Below are 14,927 nucleotides of genomic sequence, written 5' to 3'. Positions count from 1 at the left end.
GTGTAGGACCTTGCACTTGGCTTGGTTGAACTTCATGAGATTGACACTGGCCCACCTCACAAGCGTGTCAAGGTCCCTCTGGATGGCATTCCTTCCCTCCAGCATGTCAACCGAACCGCATAGCTTGGTGTCATCAGCAAAGCTGCTGAGGGTACACTCAATCCCACTGTCCATGTCACCAACAAAGATGTTGAATAAGATTCCAGCACCAATCCCTGAGGGACACCACTCGTTACTGGTCTTCAGCTAGACATTGAGCCACTGACCACAACTCTTTGCGTGCAGCCATCCAGCCAGTTCTTTATCCACTGAGTATTCTACCTATCAAATTGATGTCTCTCCAATTTAGAGACAAGGATGCCATGTGGGACAGTGTCAAACACTTTGCACAAGTCTAGGTAGATGACATCAACTGCTCTGCCCCTAACCATCAGTTCTGTAGCACCACCATAGGTCACCAAATTGGTCAGGCAGGATTTCCCCTTAGTGAAGCCATGCTGGCTGTCACCAACCACCTCGTTGTTTTTCATGCGCCTTAGCATGGTTTCCAGGAGAATCTGCTCCAAGATTTTGCCAGACACAGGTGAGACTGACTGGTCTGTAGTTCCCTGGGTCTTCCATTTTCACCTTCTTGAAAATGGGGGTTATATTGTTATATTACAGAATATAACTATATATAATACAATGTCATTACTACTAACCTTATATTAAAATGAATAAATTATACCTCATTAGAATCACAGAATCAACTAGGTTGGAAAAGACATGTAAGATTCAGTCCAAGCATTACCCCAGGGCTGCCAAGATCATAAATGTCTAAATCATATTACCAAAGGCCTCATCTACATGATTTTTGAACACTTATTAAAAAAACCCTAATGTCTAAAAAAAAACCAACAGACCAATGAGAAATGAGAAATTAATGAAAAATTAATGAAATTTGTTATTGAAAAGAGATTTTGAAATTCATTCTCAATTATGCAAAAAACAGAAACTTAGAAAAGGATAAAAGAAATGAGAAGCTAATTAATCTCTCAATTTCTCGTGGACAGCTTCAGAAGTGGATCTGCAAGTCACTCACACAGAGAAATAACAATGTAAATCCTTTTGCAAAGTTCCTTTGCTTTCTTCCTTCCTGCAGGTAAAAAATTCCAAATCTGGCAGGAAATTTTGTGTAAATAGATATTCTGTAAAGAAAAAAAATAATGGGTACTGGGATCAACCATAGTTTTTGGTGGAGACGAGGCATCTTATCACTGAATCCTGAGCAATCCTAAGGAAGCTGGTCATCTCACAAGACTAACGCAAAGTTAGGGGATGACAAATACTGTTCCCCTTAATCATGATACAAATGTTACATAAAAGACCTGGCTATACCTTCTCTGCACTCTCTCTAAAACAGCAAAGCTCTGATTTCACAACCTTTTCTTTTGCTCACTGAACACTGCTACTTTCACTGCTCTGCTCAAGTAAATCTTATCCTCTCTTCAGGTTTTGTGACCTCTTTCAGGAGAGCAACTAAGAAATATTCCACAGTTAGAGGTTTTGGTTTCCAATAGTTACCTTTCACCACTCTCTTCTACACTGTTACACAACTCTAGAGAACCAGCTGTTACCTACATAGATGAAATTAACTAATATAAAAGCTTTCCTTGACTACTCCCCTAGCAGGAACTGCACTTGTAATTCAGGAAAAACATGTATCTATAGAATCAATCCAGATATTTAAATAGTACTACATGTAATAGGTTGTTGAAGACAACAAGAAGTTAAAAAAAAAAGTTACCAAAATACACCTATTTCATGTTAGGCTGGTATTACAATGATCTTCACTTCAGTTAAATAATGTACTAGCTCTACCAATTTTATTCTCATGATTAATTTATTCAACAATTGGTGGGTAATCAAAATCATTTCCTTAATCTATGCATGTATCTTTTAATCTTTCCTATCCTTCTCATCCCCTCTATCTTCAACCTTCATCTCCTCCTTCACAGTGTCACCCTCTCAGCATGTAGTTATCTTCCACTTGTCTTTTATCCTTTTCTAACTTTCTGTGTGTTTTTTGCATAATTGAGAATGAACTTCCCAATCTCTTGTCAATAACAAATGCAAGAATGCTAGTTTTTGCGGTTTTTCTCAGGCACAAAACTTACCTTCTAAGCATTGCTAAGTAGATGCTGTGAGCATCTGAGTGGATGCTCACTAGGTATGACCTGAGTAAGTCTCACAGCTGTGTCAAACATCCTCACTCTACAAATCAAAGCACAGAGGTATAAACATCAGACATGTTTATGGCCAGGAAACATAGGGACATTTCATCTGAGGAAAGGCTGACAGATCTTGTATTGTTCAACCTGAAAAAAGAAGGCTTGAGGTCCTTTTATCCATGACATAAATACTTAATGAGGAGGGAAGCAAAGAAGACAGATCCAGATTCTTCCAATTAGTAGCATGAGGGAAGAGGAACAAACTGAAATACTGTAAATGCCACTTAAACAGAAGAAACAAGGGTGATCAATCACTGAACCTAGGATTCCTGGAGATGCTGTGGTATCTCCATACCTGGAGACAGATACTCATATCGCAACTGCACACAGTCCTTAGCAATCTGATCTTGCAGATGCACTTTGAGCAGGGGGGCTGGACCAGATGGTCTTCGGAGGTGCCTTTCACTGATTCTATATTTCTGTGATATGGGAGGCACGTATTTGACTTACGCTTCTTAGTATTTATTATTAACCTAAATTTTGCCTCTTTCTGCAAATCAATCAGCACAGATACTGCTTGTACTGCATGTACTACATTTTCAATGCTTTAAGTACTGACGCACAGTTGAAAAGCGCCATTTCATGCATTTTGTATGTTTGAAAAATAAGTAAACCCTTCTTACCTCAGAGACCAAAGCTGCGCACTCCAAGTCTAAGAAAATCATCTTCACATTGCACAAAGACTGTTTCTTTCCTCCATCATCAAGAAAAAACCTAACACAACCCAAAACCATTGCCTTTGCAATGACAGGAGCTACTACACAGAATTTTGACCTACACACTTGTTTCACGCAAGTGCCAGGAATGTTGGATCTGATGGCCTGAAATTAGGTGGCATGAAGTTTTGAGCATGGAGAGTCTGGAACAAACAGAATGCACCTTGTTTCCACGAAACAATTAATATGCATATCTTTCCATTTATATATTTATATATATATTCATAATCTTCTGTTACTCTGAGGTCTTCTAAGCAGGACATTATAAGACAAGGTGTGCTATGTACATAGCCATTTCCTCAGTTCTTAGGGCTGTACAACCTTTTAACAAGTGTATCAGCACTTTGAAAAGTTGCTGGAAGCCTCATATGCTGCTGCTATGCTCTGTGTTGTGTTCAAAATATTTTTGCTAATAGATCTCAGTTTGATTTCAAAAATTAAAAATTCTAGTTTTCTTTGTGTGTGATCAATTCCCATCGTTAATATAACCAAGATGTTACTTGAGTTCTCTAGTACTGCTCTGGTCTTCTGATAATAATAAAAAAAGGACTCAAAAATATTTTACTGAATACGTAATTAATCTTCATGCATTTTCAGACAGAGCACTCACACCACTATTTATTACTGCATCTGCCAAATATTTGTTTCTTTTGTGTTTGTTTTAAACATTCATTACTTTAAAAAAGCGGGGAAAAAAGCTGAGCAGAATGATTAATTCCAGAAGGAGAAACACAATTCATGACCTGGCCCATCTACTTCCAGCTCTCACTGCTCAATTATCTTCGGAATATCTTCTTTTGCTCCAGGACTGCTAGAGCAGTCACTGATTAAGAGCTGTCCCAGACCAGTTGGGGGGGCGGGTGGGGGTGGAAGTGTTTGGGATTGAAACAGGACAGATAATTGGGCTCATTGCTTCACTATTTACACTGCATGGGCTCATCAAAGCGCCACACCTCTGAATGTTAAAACTTTGATTCAAGGAGGTTCTTCATCTTCCTGCCTGAGGTTACCAGAAAGACCCTGACCCAGAGGGAACATCATAGTAATAACAGGAGTTTTTGTTTTGGATTGTGGTAACATTGGAGAGAACTAAGTGGCTCAAAGACTTGAACAGGGTCCTGGCCATCTGAAGAGCCAACTGTTGGTAAAGAAAATGGTACTTTTAATTTCTGCACCTAGAACAGTCAGAAAATTCTGAGCATCACAAACATTCTGTCTCGCCTGTAAAATCTAACTTTCAAATTCCAGTAAAAAAGTGGAACTCAACGACAAAGCATAAAAATATGCCAGAGAACACACAAAATATAATGCATACAGAATATTAATGCTGAAGTTCATGTCAGGAAATACTGCTAAATATGATGTATTGTGCTGGAAAGTTCTTCCTTCTGCTGTCTAAAACCACATACATCTTTGAATTCTGCTGATCAAACTCACAGTAGTGCAACAAGCAATAAATATTGAAGAACAGAAAAAAAGAACTGTAAGTTCTTTTGTGGACTGATTTGCCATTCTTAGAGCCACCAAGTTGCATGACCAAACTCCTTGGCCAGCAGTTGTGCAAGAGTGTAAGTATGGTAACTCGAATGCCTTTGAGACAGATTTTAGTAAGCCATAAACTTTGCATTAAAATATTGTACACCATTCCATCTGATAACAATTCTTTTTACACAACATTTTGCACTGCTGCTACTTATCCCTACTGCTAGTATGAACACATTGTTAGAGTATATTCAAGGTATAAAAAACGTGGTTTGGGAGGGCACACAGTCCAAAGTGTTAAAGGGTACTGACAAGTGACTTTTTCAAGCCATGAAAAACAATTCTTTAAAAAGCAATAAAAAACAGAACACTCACTAGCACATTCTGCCTTTTTTTGATTGGAGCTATCATGTTTATTGCTTTTAGGGATACTGGATAAGGAAGAACATGGAGAATAAAGGAGAGGAAGCAGGTTTTTAATTCAGGGTCTAGTGTCAGGCAGTGTATCTATGCATCTGCAGCTTCCTACATACTCAACAGAGGGGGGAACATTGGAGTAAAGGGTTTCAGCACACCTAAATCAGAACTGCCCTACAGAGGCACTGCACATGGGGACAACCCTACTAATGGTCTCTACTGGGATACAGGCTCCCAAAATGACATTCTTCAGCCTGTGCCTGAAGCCAGGCTGTTGCTCTTTTGTACTTCACACTCATGAACCCAGTTTGTCCTGTTCAGCTGATGAGGCAGAAGGGTAGGTAGCAATATCCTGCAGTGCTTCTTGCAAGACATGCATTTTAACATTTGAAAACCAGATTATGCTTAAGTTAAAGGTAAGATAATAAATATGTAATCTGCTAAATACCAGACCTCCAAATCACACACTTCTTCTTAGACCAAAATGCAGGACAGAAGTTTTGGAGCACAAATAGATCAATTTCCAAAGAATAAGTTTTTAACCAAAGAAAACATTATCCCTGCTTACCCCAAGTATGATGCTACACAGAACACTTTCTGCCTGTCCTGGCCAAAAAGCCATATAAAAAATGAACTACTTAATAACTTTTTGAAGTAGCCCCATTTCAGGCTAGGTCTAAAGACAATGAACAATGTGCAGATGTGTATCTTGCCTCTGACCCTACTGTATTAGTCTTGTGAGCAAATCCTATGCAGGACTGCAATATGCAGGACAAGTACTTTTCACAAACACTACACTGATTGAAGTGGCAATTTACAGCTGATGCTAATGATGGCTAACAGGAACTCCACTCTCAATTTGCTCTGTAATCATCAACTACCAGGTCTGCAATTTCAAAGGTGACCACAGAGGTAAACCAGGTTGACTTCAGCTTTTTTCACTGTAATCTCTAATACAGACTCCAAGGCCATATCAGAACTTGGAGAGGCACACTGCTGTCAACTAGTCCGCTAACTCTAACTAACCTAAGCCATCACCAGATATTTAGAGCACAATGCCAGAGACAGGCCAGAATCTGCTGCTCTCTCATTACTAGCTGCTGATTTTGCAGAAGTCATAGAAATAAAAATCCATACACACATTCTGGATAAACAGACAACATACATGACTTTAAATGCTCATCTTGTCAATAACAGGATAGTACTTTCCTCAAATAAAAAATTTAAACCACTCATATGTTAAGAAAAGGATTTTCAATTTCCGTTGCTTCAACTACTTTTTGTTTTAATTTCGAAATGAGATTCTGAATCTGAAAATGCATTGAAATCAAAAGCCAATTATCCTAGGGGGTAACAATGCTGCATCTTGTACTTTCTGTTTTTTTACATAAAGAAGAAACATAGCCACCATTACTTACTTAAACAAGCATTAAATAAGCATTAGAACTGTTTATCCTAAACTGATATGTGCTTACATTCTTTTGAGGGCCTTTTTTTTTTCCATGTTTGTTAACTGGATGACAACAGAACACTGAATTTGACATGCTGACTGGCCATTTCTCATGCTACCTAAAGATCATATTAGATACAAACCCCAGATTGTTCATGAAATGCATCACCTGATTGTGTAGGTGCCGTGACAGACCTCACACTTACACACACCACTGACTTCAGTGAAGATGAATTACAAAAGCAAAATGCCCAGCTTTTTAATGAAACAATAATTACCAAAACACAGAGCAAGTCTACTCAGCTACTGTTTTGCCAATCTATTCAGAACAATGGATTTGTCTCTTTAAGGATGGCTGTATACCACCTCTGACTTCAGCTCAACAGCAGTGCACACCTACAACTTCCAAGTTAGTTCTTAAAAGAAATACTTCCCATTTTACTTCCAATGGAAGACAGAAAAAAGCCTGTCTTAGAAGCAAGGCTATGATTATTTTGTCAAGAGGCTGCCACAAAACGTAGTTTAAATAATTTCTGTTTTCAACTTTTCTAGCCACAACAATCAGTGCAGCTATAGGATGTTTAAATTGTCCATCAGTAAAGATGGCACATCAACGGTGGCGCATATGTAACTGTGACTCTTGGGTGCTAAGACAAGAACACACTATTAAACTTCCACCACTGTATGGTACTCCATCTTCTCTATTTCACAATGGAAGTGGCAATAAACGCACATCCCTCCCACAAGGCCCAGCTGGTGCTGTTAGCAGTGATTATCTTTCAGGATCAGGAGCTCCAATCCAGATACCTGCAGCAGAGAAATTCAGCACTTCACACTACCGAGCTCTTCAGGCTTTAGATGCTTTCATTAATCAACCAGCAGCAGAAACACTTGCTCAGACCTGTTTGTACTTTCTTCAATTCTGCTTCAGTTCTTCCTCGTTGTCACAACAGCTCTGCACCATTCCATAATGCAATAAGCAATCTGCCTAACATGAACTGCATGTAGTCTGTGCTGTCCCACCAACTCACTATGTGAGAAAAACATGAAGCCAAAGAGTTTTGAATGAGTAAGCTTAGTTCTTTTCCCCTTTCTTAGACTGCATTTACGTGCCTTAAAAAAAAAGACATAAGCTCTTACTAGCTCAAGTGTGGCAAGAACTCCCAAATGGGGTCACAAACCTGAACACTGGTAGCAGTTCGCCTTCCTCATCAAGGTGCTGTGAGTTGCCATTGTCTCTCGTAGTACATCCTTAATATTTCTGTGCACATTATACAATTTGTCTTTAATTTCCTGGATAGGAATGTCACAGTGTGGTCCACGGGGCAAAGGTAAGCATGGAACGTTGTGGCAAAACACAGAAACTGCAATAAACCTCTCTGAGAAGCACCTCTGGAGAGGATGCAAGACTGCACTGCCAAGGAGAACCCCCTTGCTTTTTGAAAGATGGACATTACATGGACGTGCACCATCTTGTCAAACTGAGTAGCTCTGCTTTTAGCATGGTGTTAAATGAATGGCTTTGCTGCCACAGGTTCTGAGACAGTAACTGCTGAGTAAATCTTGCTCCTGTTCACTGATGTTCCCAGATCACCCACTGACTGGCCTGATGACCCTGCAGAACTCACTTATCTCTCTGCTGCTGTAATTTCCATAGAACTGTCACAGAGTTGAATTAATCACTTTGAGACCTACCAATGAAGAGTGCTGCATGACAGTTGAATTGCTGGGATTATTCTAACAATGCACTTTCCTTCATTTTCTGTTACTACAACACATAACTGATACTATTTTGTAGAGTTTGTCACGCTTTGCAGATACTTTTGGTTTTGGAAAAGAAGTAGAATCCTGGTTAGAAGCAGAAAAAGAAAACCACATTAAAGTGTAATGAGAAAAAAAGAGACATTTCAGGAAAGTACAAGAAGAAATAAATAGAGTTGTACCGAAAGACAGTTGAAAACAAAGGACAGCAGTGTAAGAGTCCAGAGGGAACAACAACTTTTTTATTCCAACAGTAGTATTTTAAACTTAAACCAGTCATTTTCTAGTGTCTAGAAAGAAAAGTATTCCCTGAAGCTGTAACTTGTCTAACATGAAGACATACTGAACTAAGCCACAGTCCAGTGTCTTTAACCAAGAACCAGCAAACACCCTGAAATTTAAACTTGTCATTCTATCTCAACCCTCCCTGCCATCATGCAAATATTCTTCTTCCCACATTCTTAAAGAGACCACAGTGTAAAATGGCAGTGATGCTGTTGTAGCCGCAATGTTTAACTGGGTTCATAAAACTGAAATCATAGGTTTCTGAAGGGAATTTTTCTTTATTCCATTTCAAAGATATGATTAGTCAAGACTCCATATCAAGAAAACAGTATTTCTTGTGTTTTGTCTGTAATGGTTACTTTTAACTTCTATCATTAACTTTTTCACACAGCACCCCTGGGATGGATCTATATTAAAACCTGACTTCACAGTGGAACATCTAATCCAGGGATGTGTTTTGCTAAAGCAGGTTTTCCATGGGTAACTCTGAGCACATGAGACAATGGCCTTGCTTTTCCTTGCCAAATGTGAAGAAGCGAATAACCTTTGCCAATTTCATATGCCCAGGACTGACACACCTCTTGCAGTCTCACTCATCAACTCCAAGTGAGAGAACATAAGATGTTTCAAGAGACGTACGCCCAATGCTCAGCTACAGGTCACTAACCGAAATTAAACATAACAGAAATCTGCTTTGGGAATGCTCCTGAAGGCCAAATGGCAAGGGGTAGCCCAGTTCAGCCTTGTAAAAAAACTTCCAGGGTAGACTGGCTGTCCACAAGCCATCTATTGGGAAACTCCCCAGCATGCTCAAGTGCCAACACATGCTCAGGAGCTGCCGAGCCCAAATTTGTGCAATGGGATGGTATAACAACTTAACACTACAGATAATTGTGTTCCAGTTTCTGGCAACATTCCTGGACATGCTACTATTAATTGGTATAGTGCACAAAGCTTAAGGGCACCTTTGACAGTCATCAGCAATTAAAATAGTCACCTGGCATCAGTGTGTAGATGTGTCTGATTGCTGACAGCTATCAGGCACCCAAGTCCCCCTGCCAAGAAACAAGGCAGACATTTCAGATGCCAGACCTGACTCATATATATCACTTCTGAAATCGGGACATTGGCTCCATGCTCCTTACAGGAGTGAATTTCACACATTTTTTTGCAAGGGCAGCAGAAAACATGGGAGCCGCAGACAAAGATGGCACAGTAAGACAGTGACTAGTTGCCCTGACCAGACTATTCTACATCCCACACACCATTCCACATTCCACCATACACCCCTTGACACTGACCACCCTCGCACGGCATGCAGAGCCACACTCCCATCCCACACCTGCACGTCACTGTGCACCAAGCCACTATGCCTCCCAGTCCCATGCACCACATACCGTGCTGTGCCTCCCCTCACCACTCAGAGCTGGGCACTGTGCATCCTGCACCTCACTGCACTGCACCACACCACCAGCCCCTCACCTCACCCAGCACACACCTCCCTGCTCCACCAGCCCCTCACACCTCACCCAGCACACACCTCCCTGCTCCACCAGCCCCTCACCTCACCCAGCACACACCTCCCTGCTCCACCAGCCCCTCACACCTCACCCAGCACACACCTCCCTGCTCCACCAGCCCCTCACACCTCACCCAGCACACACCTCCCTGCTCCACCAGCCCCTCACACCCCACCCAGCACACACCTCCCTGCTCCACCAGCCCCTCACACCTCACCCAGCACACACCTCCCTGCTCCACCAGACCCTCACCTCACCCAGCACACACCTCCCTGCTTCACCAGTCCCTCACCTCACCCAGCACACACCTCCCTGCTCCACCAGCCCCTCACCTCACCCAGCACACACCTCCCTGCTCCACCAGCCCCTCACACCTCACCCAGCACACACCTCCCTGCTTCACCAGACCCTCACCTCACCCAGCACACACCTCCCTGCTTCACCAGCCCCTCACCTCACCCAGCACACACCTCCCTGCTCCACCAGCCCCTCACACCTCACCCAGCACACACCTCCCTGCTCCACCAGCCCCTCACCTCACCCAGCACACACCTCCCTGCTCCACCAGTCCCTCACCTCACCCAGCACACACCTCCCTGCTCCACCAGCCCCTCACCTCACCCAGCACACACCTCCCTGCTCCACCAGCCCCTCACACCTCACCCAGCACACACCTCCCTGCTCCACCAGCCCCTCACCTCACCCAGCACACACCTCCCTGCTCCACCAGCCCCTCACCTCACCCAGCACACACCTCCCTGCTCCACCAGCCCCTCACCTCACCCAGCACACACCTCCCTGCTCCACCAGCCCCTCACACCTCACCCAGCACACACCTCCCTGCTCCACCAGCCCCTCACACCTCACCCAGCACACACCTCCCTGCTCCACCAGCCCTCACACCTCACCCAGCACACACCTCCCTGCTCCACCAGCCCCTCACACCTCACCCAGCACACACCTCCCTGCTCCACCAGCCCCTCACACCTCACCCAGCACACACCTCCCTGCTCCACCAGCCCCTCACCTCACCCAGCACACACCTCCCTTCTCGAGCAGGGCCTCACAACTCACCCAGCACACACCTCCCTGCTCCACCAGTCCCTCACACCTCACCCAGCACACACCTCCCTGCTCCACCAGCCCCTCACACCTCACCCAGCACACACCTCCCTGCTCCACCAGTCCCTCACCTCACCCAGCACACACCTCCCTGCTCCACCAGCCCCTCACCTCACGCAGCACACACCTCCCTGCTCCACCAGCCCCTCACCTCACCCCAGAACACACCTCCCTGCTCCACCAGACCCTCACCTCACCCAGCACACACCTCCCTGCTCCACCAGCCCCTCACCTCACCCCAGAACACACCTCCCTGCTCCACCAGCCCCTCACCTCACCCAGCACACACCTCCCTGCTCCACCAGCCCCTCACCTCACCCAGCACACACCTCCCGGCTCCACCAGCCCCTCACACCTCACCCAGCACACACCTCCCGGCTCCACCAGCCCTCACACCTCACCCAGCACACACCTCCCTGCTCCACCAGCCCCTCACCTCACCCAGCACACACCTCCCTGCTCCACCAGCCCCTCACACCTCACCCAGCACACACCTCCCTGCTCCACCAGCCCCTCACCTCACCCAGCACACACCTCCCTGCTCCACCAGCACCCCTAGCCTGACGCCCCCAGGCCCGCCCGCGGCTCGCGGCTCACCGCCGCCTGCTGGAAGGCGCCCTTGGTGTAGGTGCCGCCGCCGCGGTAGGCGATGGCAGGGATCTCGCGCCCCAGCAGGGCGCACTTGTGCTGCTGCGGCCGCCGCCGCGAGATGTAGTCCACGCGGGGCACCACGTTGCTGCGCGAGGAGAAGGTGACGATGGCGACGCGCGTGGCCGCGGGCACCACGGGGAAGTCGGAGAGCAGCTTCTTGACGAAGCGCAGCTCGCTGAGGAAGTTGGCCGGCCCCACGCTCGACGACTCGTCCACCAGGAACACCAGCTCCAGCCGCCCGCTGCGCGCCCGCAGCCGCCGCACCTGGCGCTTGAAGGCGCGGCCCAGCTTCTCCACTTTGCTCTCCGTCGTGTCGGGCAGCGGCAGCCCCGCCAGAGCGGGAGAGGCGAGGCTGGGGACGCGGAAGGGGGCGCCCGCAGGGCCGCCCGCCTGGCCCTGCGGCGCGGACGGCGACAACGACAGCGACAGCCCCCCCAGGCAGCACAGGGCCACCAGGGGCCACATCGCGGGGCGGCGGGCGCGAGGACACGCCGGCAGCAGCGGGAGCAGAGCGGCCAGTCGCCTTCTGACGCCCCACCTCCTCTCCGCTCTCCTCGGAGGGGCGGCCTGCCTCCCGCCAGCCTCCGCAGGTACCCGCGTCCTTTAATCCCACCGCGGGCCTCCCCCAAGGCTGAGGCGCTGCCCCTCGCACGCCCCTCTCCCTGCTGCCCCCCCTCGGCTTTCGGTAACAAGTCCCCCTCCGCTCCTTCCCCGCCTCCGCGTCCCGCCCCAGCGGGTCCCGCACGGCTGGCGGGGCACAGGCCGTCCCCCGGGTGGGAGGGGGGTGGCGGTCACTGGAAACACTCCGAGCCGGAGCGGTGTCGGGCTCCGGATAAGGGGGAAAAGCAGGACACCCCCCCCCACCACCAAAAGCGAGGAGAACCTTCCCCCCCCCCCCCCCAGCGTGGAGCTGGAGCTGCTGCTCGCAGGGACGGAGCGAGGGCTTGCGCTGACACGTGCTGCTGCGTTAGTCGTGGTGAATTCAGAGCTTTGTTTTGCGGGGAGGATGCGCTTTCGGCTGGTTGGTGTGCTCTGGTCCCGCGCCTGGCGCTGTCACGGTCTTCCTCTCTTGTTCAAGGGGACACTTATCCGCCCGTGGACTCAGTTTATCAGCTTTGAAGATGTAGCAGTACCTCACTGATGTGCGGTCTCACTAAGCGATGTCAAGGTCTCTGGGTACATGGCGTGAGTGTGGGCAAGGGGCTGTGTGTGAAAGGCAGGGACAGCACCTGCATGCGTACATCTATGTGGGTATGTACATATAAACATATATGCATGGATGTACCGACAATGACAATAATCTTCTGTGCTTGTTATGAAGTATTCCCGGTAGCCAAGTGTGAGATGGCAAGCCATTGTTTGGAAGGGTTCCCATGGTTTCTTGTTGTCTGTGGATCATGTTGGGAAAGAGACCTCCTGCCCAAATTCAGAACCCACTCTCCCTTCAGCCAATCTCTCTAAAGATTTAATTCTTCAGACTGTTATGAAGCAATAACTTGGGTTAATTTTACCACTGGTTTAGTATTATAAAGTCCTCAAGCTAATAAACTCCATTTCCAGAAGTAACTCAGAAAAACTCATTTGGGAATGTAAACCTGTTTATTGCAGATTTTGCCTTTCATTGGCACTTTTCCTTCCTTTCTTAATTTTCTAGTTCTCATCTCTGCTTTAGTGTGCTTTTGTTGACATTTCACAGTGCCATGGAATACCACAGGTACGTTGGTGCATTTGCAAGTCAAACCCCACATTTACGTTTAATTGAATTATTTACTCTTTTTTCACTGGGGTGTCCCTGCTGGAAAATTGATCCAATATCATCCCTTTGACTTTCCAGCAATACTCTAAATTCCAGTGCAAATAACAGCAGACTAAGTGACAGAAGATATTATTTAATTAGGGAAATGGTGCATTTAATATATGTTTCTAATGTGTTTTTACTTGAATGTAGTAGTTTTAGTGCTTCATAAAAGTCTGTTTCTTAGGTATACATTTGCCACTTACTGCTTGAAGAAAAGATAGCAATCAAACACGGAGGCATATGTGAAAAGTAGTTTTGGTACTGAAGGATATGCAGCTGATGAGGGGAATCAGTTAAATATTCATGTGACGGTGAAATAACACTACAGCATCCCTCTTGCATTAATCTACAGACTTTCTGTCTTGAAAAGGGTAACTGAAAGTTGCTACAACCACCAAAACCTTCAGCAAGTTGATTTGTGCTGTTGGTCTTTGGAGGATTAAACAAATGATGCTGCAATTGCATTCACTGTGGTCTTAGTCCCACCACTAGCATACCTCAGAGTGCTCTTTGCCTTTTATTAGGCTAGAAACCTTGTCAGTCTTTGTACAGACCAGAATGGAAGAGTGGAAAACTATAAACAAGAAGAGGAGGTGGAAGTGAGAGAAATGTCTGGTTTCTGCAAGGCACTCCTAAGTGAGGGGGATCATTGCAGGTACATTGTGCTACTGTTACTCCTTAGTGTTGAGGTAATTGAAAGTATTCTTCTGTTGGTTTAGTTTATTTGAAAGCTACTGTCAGTTCCCTTGGTTGCCCCATATTTTCCTTAGACCAGATTTAGGTTTATAAATGTCACACATTTTAGGACTCAGAAGCAAAGGAAAGGAGGATGAACTGAAAGCATTTTTATCAAAGGAAGAACAATTGAGCAATTCATGTCAATGGCCAGTTTTCATAGGCACCTCCTGCATTAGAATCAGAGAATCATAGAATAGTTAGGATTGGAAAGGACCTCAAGATCATCAAGTTCCAACCCCTTGCCACAGGGACACCTCACACAAAACCATGTCACCCAAGGCTCTGTCCAACCTGGCCTTGAACACTGCCAGGGACGGAGCATTCACTACTTCCCTGGGCAACCCATTCCAGTGCATCACCACCTTTACAGTAGAGAATTTCTTCCTTATATCCAATCTAAACTTCCCCTGTTTAAGATTTAACCCATTACCCCTTGTCCTATCACTACAGTCCCTAATGAAGAGTCTCTCCCCAGCATCCCTATAGCCCCCCTTCAGATACTGGAAGGCTGCTATGAGGTCTCCAAGCAGCCTTCTCTTCTCCAGGCTGAACAGCCCCAACTTTCTCAGCCTGTCTTCATTCATAGGGGAGGTGCTCCAGTCCCCTGATCATCCTTGTGGCCCTCCTCTGGACTTGTTCCAACAGTTCCATGTCCTTTCTATGTTGAGGACACCAGAACTGCACACAATACTCCAGGTGAGGTCTCACAAGAGCAGA

At 45.9% G+C, this 14,927-nt stretch overlaps 1 protein-coding gene across 1 annotated transcript in view; it reads right to left on the bottom strand.

Moving 5' to 3' along the window:
- The window catches only part of SVEP1 (sushi, von Willebrand factor type A, EGF and pentraxin domain containing 1), a 133,307-nt gene extending 120,959 nt beyond the window's left edge, over positions 1 to 12,348 (bottom strand). The window contains exon 1 of the mRNA XM_062604470.1: positions 11,621 to 12,348. Coding sequence (XP_062460454.1) covers positions 11,621 to 12,139 — 519 coding nt within the window. The 5' untranslated portion in view covers positions 12,140 to 12,348. The remainder of the gene's footprint in view (positions 1 to 11,620) is intronic.
- Positions 12,349 to 14,927: the final 2,579 nt, after the last annotated feature.

The sequence above is a fragment of the Pezoporus occidentalis genome, unplaced genomic scaffold (assembly GCF_034315485.1).
Source record: "Pezoporus occidentalis ecotype Australia unplaced genomic scaffold, CSIRO_AGI_Poc_V1 ctg86, whole genome shotgun sequence".
Taxonomy (NCBI): domain Eukaryota; kingdom Metazoa; phylum Chordata; class Aves; order Psittaciformes; family Psittacidae; genus Pezoporus; species Pezoporus occidentalis.
The sequence above is the reverse complement of the archived record's forward strand: the minus strand, read 5'-3'. Positions and strand labels throughout refer to the sequence as shown.